Source organism: Aquila chrysaetos, chromosome 8 (assembly GCF_900496995.4).
Source record: "Aquila chrysaetos chrysaetos chromosome 8, bAquChr1.4, whole genome shotgun sequence".
Taxonomy (NCBI): Eukaryota; Metazoa; Chordata; class Aves; order Accipitriformes; family Accipitridae; genus Aquila; species Aquila chrysaetos.
In genome coordinates, this window is record NC_044011.1 from 30180835 (window position 1) to 30193471 (window position 12637).

Sequence of the window (12637 nt, forward strand, 5' to 3'; positions counted from 1 at the left end):
GAAACATCAAACATTCTCTTCCCCTGCACTTTAAGGTGTAGACTTTCCAGCAATGCCTAGTTTTTTTATGAGCTGCCTCAAATAACTAGCACTGTGGTCCACTGTCTGACAGATTTGTACTCTGTCCTTCCCTAATGAGACAGTTCCCCAATTATCAAGCCAACAGGCAACATTTCCAGAAAGTTTCATCCTTTTAAGCACAGGATTCTCACAGGGTGATTGGTGAATTATCACATACACAAACTTGCCGAATTTATTCCTGAACAAGCCGTTTCCATTTTTTATTCATAGAATCATAGAATCATTTAAGTTGGAAAAGACCTTCAAGATCATCAAGTCCAACCATCAATCATGACCACTAAACCATGTCCTGAAGTACCCTGTCCACTCGCTTTTTGAATACCTGCAGGGATGGTGACTCAACCACTTCCCTGGGCAGCCTATTCCCATGTCTGACAACCCTCTCAGTAAAGAAGTTTTTCCTAATATCCAACCTAAATCTCCCTTGCCTCAACTTGAGGCCATTTCCTCTCATCCTATCTCCAGCCACCTGACAGAAGAGACCAGCACCCACCTCACTACAACCCCCCTTTCAGGCAGTTACAGAGAGCGATGAGGTCTCCCCTCAGCCTCCTTTTCTCCAGGCTAAACAGCCCCAGCTCCCTCAGCCGCTCCTCATAAGACTTGTGCTCCAGGCCCCTCACCAACTTGGTTGCCCTTCACTGAACACGCTCCAGCACCTCAATGTCTTTCCTGGAGTGAGGGGCCCGAAAGTGAACACAGCACTCGAGGTGCGGCCTCACCAGTGCCGAGTACAGGGGAACAATCACCTCCCTGCTCCTGCTGGCCACACTATTTCTGATGCAGGCCAGGATGCCGTTGGCCTCCTTGGCCACCTGGGCACACTCCTGGCTCATATTCAGCCGGCTGTCAACCAGCACCCCCAGGTCTTTCTCTGCTGGGCAGCTTTCCAGCCACTCTTCCCCAAGCCCGTAGCACTGCATGGGGTTGCTGTGACCCAAGTGCAGGACCCGGCACTTGGCCTTGTTGAACCTCATACGATTGGCCTCGGCCCATCGATCCAGCCTGTCCAGATCTCTCAGTAGAGCCTTCCTACCCTCAAGCAGATCAACCCTGCCTCCCAACTTGGTGTCGTCTGCAAACCTGCTGAGGGTGCACTCGATTCCCTCATCCAGATCATTGATAAAGATATTAAACAGAACCAGCCCCAACACCGAGCCCTGGGGAACACCACTTGTGACCCGCCACCAACCGGATTTCACCCCATTCACTACAACCCTCTGGGCTCATCCATCCAGCCAGTTTTTCACCCAGCAAAGAGTACACTTGTCCAAGCCATGAGACGCCAGTTTCTCAAGGAGTATGCCATGAGAGACAGTGTCAAAGGCCTTGCTGAAGTCAAGGCAGATAACATCCACAGCCTTTCCCTCATCCACTAGGCGGGTCACCTGGTCATAGAAGGAGATCAGGTTGGTCAAGCAGGACCTGCCTTTCATAAACCCATGCTGACTGGGCCTGATCCCCTTCTTATCCTGGACATGCCATGTGAGTGCTCTCAAGACAAACCGTTCCATAATCTTCCCCGGTACCAAGGTCAGGCTGACAGGCCTGTAGTTCCCCAGATCCTCCCTCTGACCCTTCTTGTAAATGGGAGTCACACTGGCAAGCTTCCAGTCCTCTGGGACCTCCCCCGTTGACCAGGATTGCCGATAGATGATGGAGAGTGGCTTGGCAAGGACCTCCGCCAGTTCCCTCAGTACTCTTGGATGGATCCCATCAGGTCCCATAGATTTGTGAGTGTCCAGATGGCGTAGTAGGTCTGTAACTATCTCCTCCTGGATTAATGGGGGTATGTTCTGCTCTTCATCCTTACCTTCCAGCTCAGGGGGCAGAGCACCCTGAGGATAACTGGTCTCCCTATTAAAGACTGAGGCAAAGAAGGCATTAAGTACCTCGGCCTTTTCCTCATCTCTGGTGGCAACGTTCCCTTCTGTATCCATTAAGGGATAGATATTCTCCTTAGGATTCTTTTTACTGTTAACATATTTGTAAAAACATTTTTTGTTGTCCCTTACGACAGTGGCCAGATTTAGTTCTAGCTGAGCTTTCGCCTTTCTAATTTCCTCTCTGTATGACCTAACAAGATCCCTGTACTCCTCCCAAGTTGCCCACCCTTTCTTCCAGAGATGATAAACTCTCCTTTTTTTCTTGACTCCTAGCAAAAGCTTCCTGTTGAGCCAGGCCGGTCGTTTTCCTCGGCAGTTCGACTTGTGGCACATGGGAATAGCCTGGTCCTGAGCCATTAAGATTTCCTTCTTAAAGAATGTCCATCCCTCCTGGACCCCTTTGCCCTTCAGGACCGTCTCCCAAGGGACTCTCTCAACCAGTGCCTCGAAGAGGCCAAAGTTTGCCCTCCAGAAGTCCATAGTGGTGGTTTTGCTGACTCCTTTCCTTGCCTCACCAAGAATTGAAAATTCTATCATTTCATGGTCGCTAAGCCCAAGACGGCCTCTGACCATCACACCTCCCACCAGTCCTTCCCTGTTCATAAACAACAGATCTAGGAAGGCCCCTCCCCTGGTTGGCTCACTTACCAGCTGTGTCAGGAAGTTATCTTCCACACGCTCCAGGAACCTCCTAGATTGTTTACTCTCTGCTGTGTTTTATTTCCAGCAGATGTCTGGAAAGTTAAAGTCCCCCCCGAGGACAAGGGCACACAATTCTGAGACTACTGCCAGCCGCTTCCACCAGTCCCGTTTTTTTTAAAGTGTACAGTCAGTGTTTCATTAAACCCAACTGAAATAACTAACCTTTCTCCCTCTTCCCATCACAAAATCACCATGTTGCAGAACAGCTACAACAGTAACATCACAGAACAACAAAACAGAGAATTGAGACTCCCTAGTAATGCAACCTGTTTGTTAAAGCACCACTGTTATTTCTTTATACTATGTAGACAGCTGTTTGTGGTCAGGCAGAAGATGAACCAGGTAGGTGGAAGGACTATAGGGTCTTTTCTCCTCTCCTCTGTCAATGCCACTTGGTGCAGTATCTAAGCTGTACCTGTCCCTGTCTGTACTCAAAAGACTTCCCACCACCTAGGATTGGGGGGGGGATATCCCTATTCAGGAGTCATCGTATCATACTTAAAGGAAGAATCACATCAGGTCACACCATCATCACTGTTACCACAAATAATTTCTACATAGTACGTTGTTATGAAACATATTCACTACTGATTGATGTATCCCTCTGAGCTGCTCCTGCCACTCTTGGCCATAGAAAACAAACACTGTAATACACTTCAAGCATCAAATAAAACAAATCCGCTTTCTCCTAGGAAATATATAGTGAATATATAACCGTACAGTGGCAGAAACAAAATTTAAATGGATTTTCAAAAAAACCACAGAAGTGTACACAAGTCTCAGAATGTTATTGCATGTGTTATATGTGCACCCTAAGCTGGTTATCTTCTCTGTGTCTGTACAAAACCCTCCATGGTGAGAAGGTAGGGTAGCCAGGTAGCAGGAGAAACAGAAGTCAGAGGCATTTATCTCAACAGGAAAACCATCCCCAGCACAAACTGGTAAGGTAGAAAAAACAAATTGGCACGGAAAAAAAAAAAATTAAAAAAAAAAATGTGCAACTGTGTGATCAAAACAATAAAAACACAACAGCATTAAACCAATTTTTTTTTAAAAAAAGAATTCTGTTTGCAGCATAAGACAATCTGTCTGCCTCTGCACTGTAGAGCCAGCTCCCACAGTGAGTAGGCTACCTGCCAATTTCCCCAAGGCTGCAACAGCCTTGCTGCTGGAGCTCAACCTCTTGGCTGTTGCAACCTTTGGGCTTTTGGCAGTGCTTAATGCATTAAGAACCTGGGTTTCAACAAATGCTAGTGATGGTTCCACATACAAATACTGGTGGAACCATAACTTTCCTAAACAATTTTCCCAACACTTTACCATCCTTCCAACTAGGAAATTCCTCATGATCCCTAACTGAAAACTCCATTCCTATAAATTCAGACTGTTACTTCTTGTCCTGTCACCAGACAGACAACAATTTATTAACTTTTACTCTTCGATAGCCTTTTATGCATTAATTTTCTTTTCCTATCTTCCTCTCCTCACCTTTAGTCTTCTATTCTCTGGACTCTTCTTTCACTTTTTCTTTCACTCTACTCTTGGTGCTGTTTCTAACTCCATAAGCATCCCTGGCTGAAACACTGTCTTCCAGTTCCCCACTCTGGACACAGCAGTCCAGCTAACTCTTCTATAGTGCAATAGGTAACTTCACAGAACCTTCCTGTTTAATTGTCACGCTACAGCTGCTCCTTTCCTGGTTTTCCCCACAACAGGGTGATGTTGCCAGCTGCCAGTGCATGATCCACTACAAACTCCAGCTTATTCTCTGAGGAACCTCTGCCTAGGGCTACAACCATTGCTCAACCTTTCTCGGTTGAGTAAGCATCTCTGTTTAGATGTAACGATTTACACTTGACCTTGCTGAATACATCTCGTTTAATGAAAAACTTATTGAAGAAACAGGATTGCGATTCAATCTGCCAAGATCATTTTGGAAGAAATGGTTGGGAGCGCATGCAACACAAAGCAGCAGGTTCACCTTGGGTTAACGAAAGCATGACCAGCTATAGCAAGTCCTGTAACTAAAAGGAAAGACCACAACCCCCTCATATGATGCAGGTGTAAAAAGCCAATGTGGTAATTAAGCACACTTAAAAACTTAATGTAGTAGATTAATTTTTACAGATATTATCTGGAAAATATCTAAGAGCAGAAGAAAGTTAGTAAGAAAAAAAAAAAGAGGAAGACTAAGCTGGGGAGAAAACTGAGTTTGAAAACGTAGGATCAGTCATATCATAGCTTACAAGTTAAACAAGTGTTTCAAAGAAACAAATTAAGTGGATTTATGATGCTGCGGAAATTTCCTTCCAAAGCAACTCTTATGATTGATGGATATGAATCTGTATCAGAAAACCAGATGATAGAATAAAGTCAAGCTTTAGGAATTTCAGACTTATAGCTCATTGCTATGGCAACATTCTCAGCAAGAAATAAATTTCCTTACAAATAAAAAAAACCAATTGCTTTACTTCTCCCTAAAACATAACTCCACATCATGAGAAAACAAGACAGGTAAAGGCAAGACTGTAAAACAATCTGTTAGACTGATACGTTACAGTACACCATTCTAAGTGCCTTTCTACAATTCAAGTAAAATCCCTTTCATGAATTTTATAATTTAGAACAGGAGGAGCCGAGAACACTCTGGGTTTCAAATTGATATTAAAAATTTAAGTCTATGAGTTACAATTCAAGATTCAGGCATCACAGAGACTAAATATGTCTCCACTCAAACGAAGCTCAAAGAAACAGTGCAGCCTATAAGCAGTACAACTTCTTTTTAAAGGTGAATACAAATACCAAGAATATCAGTGCATAGCTGCAAAGTCTATTTTTAAAATCCCCAAATACAGGTGAAGACAAATATTTAAGACAATTAAAAAGACAATTCGGTTATTTCTTAAGTGCTATAAATGGGTAAGTGGCAGGTACCTTTCTTGATGTATTTTTATGTGCTGCTCTGAATAATTTGTAGGTTGTGTTTCTGTACAAATGAGTTAATTAGTATTGGTATTAACTTTGCCAATACCCAGACAACACATATAATTGAAGTAAATGACCCTTGTTTGTAAAAAACACCTACAATAAGGGTATCAGTCAAAACTCCCAGTAGATTAACTTAATATTTATATGAAAGGAATATCTAACAAAGCCTCAAATAATACTTTAATTTAAAAGCACTGCATATGCACAGCTAGTAATATGCATTGTGTACACTGATTTAGGACCCCAAAAATGGAGGTACAATGTGGATGTCAAAAAGCATGTCCTGATCTTATTTAGCATACTTTTGCAATAACCCTAGCCAAAATGCAGCATAAGTTGTGTGCACAGGAGGGACCCACTTTATCCACAGTCAAAAAGAGACAACTTGCTCTCTCAGAAATATCCCATCATTACAGGTCACTAGCCATCCCACCGCCAAGTGATGGCTTTTCCACTCAACCTGAAGATGAGCAAGTCAGCCCTTGAATAGGTCCTCTTACTTCCCAGGTATTTCTAAATGGCCTTTTGCCTTTATATACTTTAGACAGAAGGAGCAGGGTGGTTGTGCTGAGAAATAAAGCCCAGCTAATTGGCTTTCCCTGGAGCAGGACTACCTTTTGCATTCATAGCACAAACATCGGGGCAGAAAGACACACTGATACTTTTGGTGTGTGGTTTTTTTATGCAACAGCAAGCTAATCTAGTAAGGCTCTAGAATAGCATGAACTCTTCCCTACCTGACTCTGGGGAACCGAAAGAAAAAATGCTTTATTTTGTATTTAACCATGTTAATATATTTGTTGGTGATAAGCACACCTCTTTCTGCAACTCACAGAGCTGCATTCTTTGAGGATTTCCTCCAGCCCCCCCCCCCACTAGCCATAATTCTCCCTAGAGGGGGAGGTCAGAGAGCACGGTCTAAAGAAATGCTTCTTGTTGAAGCTTTACAATTCACCCCCTGCCAACATGAAGCGATCCTGAAGACTGCAATGCCGAACGGAGTCCTGAACAACAACAGAGCTGTAGTCCCAAATATAACTTCTCCATTTCTGTAACCATCGCAGAGGAAGCCTGCCCTGCCTTCTGGGTGAGGGATCAGCACCAATTTCCCTTCTCTGCAAAGGCACCACAGCCATTTTGACTCGGATCCCACCCACAAAAATCCACAGCACCTTTTTTATTTTCTGTGTAGTTCATAAAGTGTCCGTTTAACCACAATCCTGGCTTCGACTGACATCAATTGATTGAGATTTTTCAACCACAGGCAAAGTCTGAATGAAGTATGTGGCAGGGAAGTGCTTGATGTTCAGAAAAGTTCCAGGGTATCAGATGGCTTCAAAGCAGCATATGCAAAGAAAAGCAGGTCAGGAAGTCCTCCGAGAAAGTCAGAGCACACAGAGTAAATAATTTCAAACAATGTGTAAATGGGACCAATTTCATCCCTGAAAACAGTGATTACAACTCCCCCAGTCTGCCTGATAACCTAACAATTAATTTGCCTATAAGACTCTTATTTAGAAAACCAATACATGAAAACAGAAAAAGCATCTCTTTGACTATTTTTACCATTTATTCTTTCAGTAAAGACTCAATGCCTATAATGTAATCCCAGTGTCTCAGGCAGCGGAGATTTAATTGATGCAGAATAGCAATTGCTACTACTGTGTTAGAGACCAACATCAAAATACAATTTTTTAAATTACTAGGAAATTATTTGGAACATTTAAGAAACTTAATTTGCTTAAATGCCAACTATTTACTCCTATAACAAATTCCTTGTACTACCTTAAATGTTTTTTTCTCCCATTGATCTGTACCAACTTAACTGCAGACAAACAGAAACAATGTCTCAAGTATCCTCTTAACCAGGCAGAGGATTGTATAAATAAGACTCATCCAATACAAAAGGTTCACCCAGCACCTATGACCACACAAATAGTCAGAGAACAGCTCAAGTGTCCTACAGTGGGCACAGCTACATAAGCAAGTGCAAAGGAAAAAGCGATGCATGTTTTGGGGAATGCCAGATAACAAGTACGAACACAACCATAAACTTTGCTTTGGTAAGCTAAAAGGTAGATGAAGTAGATGACCTGAGAAAGACAAACTCCTGTATGAAACGAGCGCGGGAGACAAATCTCGGGCTGTTTGATTTCTCTGAACAATCCTGCGGACAATCAAATTTGTTCCTGAGGCTCTTCTCTCTGCCTTAATGGCTATGCAAATCCTCGCCCATGGCTGGGTGAATTACGAGCCTTGGCAATCACACTGACTGGCATTTCATTATATTCCCTCATCTCATTTCTGGTTTTACCCATTGTAACTCTTTTTTTTTTTTTTTCATCTACTGAGATTATAACATTTTCAGATGAGATTTCAGTGCTCCCCCAAGAGTTAGCACAGAGTTGCTCTCATCCATGTCTGGACACCTTGGATGCGAACACAACCCAAATTAGTATCAGCTACACCACTTAATTGCCATTTTGTCATACACACAATGACATTCTTCTCTCTCCCCTTCCACAAAGCTGCATCTCACAATTTACACAGTATTTCAAGATCATTGCTTCCCCTTCTTCAGTATGTGAAACATCTATATACACATATGTATAAGTGAGTTTTGATCTATTCTGAATCTTATTCCTGTTCTCCCCCGTCCATTTTGAACAGAAACTGCAACCTCTATGGCATCCATCATTTCTCTATAGGCAGCTCAACAATATGTAATACCAAAACAAAACAAGTGACTGCTGTAAGTCTATCTAATTTGAGGCTTATTATTCAAGACCATTTCCTCATTATGCTGGTTTTCCAGCACACTCCTCCCTTTGACTATTTGCAAACTGGGTTATTTTTCCCCACCATATGCTACTTCATCTTTTCCCATGCCGAGTTACACTGTAGCTGTCAGCTCTGGTTCTGACCTATCTTCCACTAAAGTGGAGGCAAAAACTCCCTTCTGGTGCTATAGCGGATGCTGGATGAGGTTATATTCGCAGTCTCTGTAATCAATTGTCATCATATATCTCTGTCCTTTTCTAGTGTTTGCAACACTGCCTAATGTAGTATCATTTGTAAATGTAATTAATGAGCTGTTTATGTACTCTTCAAAAATCATTAATAAAGATGTTAAATTAAACTGCGTTTAGTGGTGCACCCTGAGCCACCCTGCACACTTCCGTCCAACTTGATACATTGCCATTCATCATTACTCTTCATTCATAACGCCTCCAGCAATTCTAATTCCTATGACACAATTCATGTTCAAAGTAATTTGAATTGTGGGATTTTTTTCCTCTTTCTGCACTAATTTCTAGACTTGCTGTCCTTTCTGTTTTGAAGATAAGTAACAATCCTTTAACGTCTTCCTGCTTCCTTCTCACTTACTACAACTGCTAGTGCTCCAATGCTTTCTGGTTTAGTTAATTCTTTTAGTATACTACAACTTGCTATCATCAATACCTATTCATTTATATGTAGGTTACTTTCAGTTCTAACTTATGTGCCTAGCATTAAAAGAAAAAAAAAAAGTATACTGCTTTTATTCAGTACCTATTTTAAAATTCCTCATTTTCCTCTTTCCCATACTTATTTCATCCTCTTGTTAAAGAGGCAGTCAAAATATGCTTTCAATTAGCACAGCTGATCTTCTCTCCCTTATTTTACACAGGTAACCTTCCACCACCACCACCCCCCCGCCAATGTTTGTTTGCCTTCTCCACATTGCAAACATATCTGTTGCCATAATCCAGTCCACACTCAGATGTTGACTATTTGAGTTGATTTGAGTACTTCTGTTCTCTCTACAGGGTCTCTGCAAGCCTCAGAAGTCTGTAGATATTTTCATTCATTTTCTTTCCTTTCCCTCTATGTCTACTGTACTGGACCTTGTGAAACGCACTTGCATTTTGTATTCTTTTCTTCAGACTCACAGTAATCTACTGCTCCTTAATTGAATGAATTACACATTTTACTTTGCTCCAGGCTTGATTTGTTCATTAGGGTAGACACTCAAGTAGCCTTCACTTCCCAAAGCATCACTGAAATCACTGGACTTAGGACTTTTCAGAACAGTCCATGCTCTGTCATGTGGACTTTAAAATCCATATTGCTTGCTAAGCTTCTTAATGTTGGTATGAATGAATGGCTCTTGGCTCCTGTTCAGCTTGTGCAGCTGTGTTCTGCAAGTCTGGGTGTTGAGTATTTTTTATCTCAAACAGGTGCACAGTCAACAGCTCTTAACCAGCAAGGAAACAATCCGTGGATGATTTCTCCCGTGGTCATCTTTTCTTACTAAAACATCAGGCTACTTTTCATGAAACCCATGAGTATGACCACTGTTTATTATTCTATGTTAAATACCAAGCTACACCTAGAATGTCCAAAAATTACAGAATCCCTGCAGATGCAAGCATTGCCAAGACTGACCAATGCCCAGTGCAGTTTTTTCCTTTGTTATTTCAATGTTTTTTTTTTAAACAATTTCTTTTTTTTTTTTGTCTCTCCCTCCTCCCCTTCCCATGTTAGGAACTTTCTTCTCACTAACCTGAATGCCGCAGAAGCAGCATTTAATTGCCCAGAGCCTAAAGGCAGGAACAAGGATGAATGTAGGAGCAACAGCACAGAGATCTTACTGGCTCCAATGAGAATCACAGCAGGACAGAAACATCCTCGTGTGTTTAAACAATCCCAGCAAGCAGTTCAAAACATGCCCCCCCCCCCCGCAAGGTCGTATTAAGTTCTAACTGATGTGCTGAGCATTAAAAGGAAAAAAAAAAAAAAAAAAAAATCAAATAACAGTACCACCTCTCTTTTGTGGCTGGATAATGGCAAAGAGAGGGCTCACTGGACACCATTTTGAGAAGGACAGAGAGGATTTCTTTAGCAAAAAAAAGTATAAAGAGCACAGTCTACACCAACAAGAAAGAAATAATATTCATCAGGTTTGACTCCGAAAGGCACATCTAACTGGGGTTCAAAGTCCTACACTTGTCTTGCTCTTCTCCTCAAAAAGCTTTATTTTCCATTTGCGACTTTTCCATGTTAATAGCTTCCCCTACTGAATATTTTACCCTGATATAATACCATTGGTTCAACTAACATTTTTTAGATTAAGCGTGTGTGTTCTAAGTTGCCAAACATATGTGCTATCACACAACCAGCCAAAATGACTCAGGTGTGAAGTCAGGCCCAGGTGATAACTTCCTTCTTGGTTAAACATATAGGGAACTAACCTATGGATATCTAAAGACTTCAGCTGCAACGGTTTGAGCTACAGAATCAAATCTCCAGAGCTGGAGAGGGAACAGCTCCTTTTCTCTGTGGACTTTGAAAATCCGGCCTTTTGAGGTACAAAAATGTAACATGTATTTCAAGCAATCAAAGAACCTTTATAATTCAATGGAATATCATATAACAGACTATTTTATGATTGATTTTGGTGAGAGGGTGCTATAAAGAGTGTCACTTGACCAATACCTTTATTTTTACAAAGAAACATTAACTGACAGAATAAGCAACAAATTAATCTCTTCTCAGCTATTTAGGAGACAATATTGCATGCAGTTATCCTCCTGACCAGTAGCTTCTTAGGTCTTTTTTAATAAATAACACAGTATAAGAATGACCCAGGGGAACAGCTCCCTCCCTTTTGTAATGAGACAGTTGTTTGTACCCCTGCTACCAGGCCAACTTTCCCTAACTCCTAAAATAAGCACATCCCTTTCCTCTAGCAACTATTTTGGCCAAATAACATATTATTTCTTGCTTTTTCACATCACATGTAGCAAGAAATCCTTCTGGAAGGCTACCATTATAATTATTCTACAGCAAGGAAACCAAGATCCCAATTAGAAAAAAATAATGTGTTTTCATACAGTACTTACAATTGATCTGATGTTGTTTTCTTTTGCCAGTTTCAGAGAGGATTTATAGCAATTTGCCAAGTTTTCTTTATGAGTGTCAGTGAGATGGCCTCTTGCAATCGGCCCAACAGTATGGATCACATCTGCAGGAAATAAAAAATAAGAGAAAAAAAAAATATCAGAGATCCTATGGTGGTTTTTTTGCTTGTGTCATGACTCTGCAGAACTACTACATTGCACTGATACTGTACCTAGACACAAAGGTAGGAATAATATTGTAAGAAATTGTTTATAACTGGAAATCACATAATAAGCTACATCTCTGAGAATTTAAAGTGAAAAATAGTAAAGGCTAAATTTCAAAGTATTTGGATTAAAGGAAAAAATGAAAAAGATGCAATAAATGCTTAGTTATATCTGTACTGCAATCCACATGCAGGATAGATTAAATGTTTTCATAAATACCCTGAATCTTTAGTGGCTGTACAATACAACTGTAAATGTTGTACAACTTTGAAACAGTTGTTCTCACCCCTTGAAGGTCCACTCACTAGGAAAGTTCACTACGTAAAACCTCAGCACATTGATGGTGATACACAGATCATCTTTTTTGGTCTAATACTTCAAGTCTTTCCTCAGCAACTATTTTAAGAGAAGAAAAGTTGTGACCTATGAATGCGTTAGTTATTCAAAGAATGTGCTTTCCTCTCACATCAGACCAGATGGAGACACCATGCAATAAAACAAAATATTCTGTTTGAAGAAACTTATAATGAACAAAAAGAGAAAGTACAGTCAAGGAATATCTTAGGTATGATGCCTCTGGACTCAGCAAAATCAGATGCTGCAATCAATCAAAGTCTCTAAAGTGCTCTAAGAAAAATGAAGTAAAAAGCTTGGAGTTAAAAAAAAAAAAAAAACAAACTTGAAAAGAAATCTACAAACTAAAAGGTGTTATGATTTTTATTTTTTATCCCCCCCCCGCCTCCCCCATTTGACTAGTAGGAAGCACATTTACTTTGCAAACGTCATTCTTCTATAGCACATGCGAACACAATAGAATGAGTTATGGTGGCAGGTACATTTTTTTTTTCTCCTTCCTTACCATCCCCTGCA

General features: G+C 41.0%; 1 protein-coding gene across 3 annotated transcripts in view; it reads right to left on the bottom strand.

Moving 5' to 3' along the window:
* Positions 1-12637, bottom strand: part of MACROD2 (mono-ADP ribosylhydrolase 2) — a 905745-nt gene that overhangs the window by 369961 nt on the left and 523147 nt on the right. For all 3 annotated transcript variants that reach the window (XM_030021604.1, XM_030021603.1, XM_030021602.1), the window contains exon 6: positions 11543-11664. In XM_030021604.1, coding sequence (XP_029877464.1) covers positions 11543-11664 — 122 coding nt within the window. The remainder of the gene's footprint in view (positions 1-11542; positions 11665-12637) is intronic.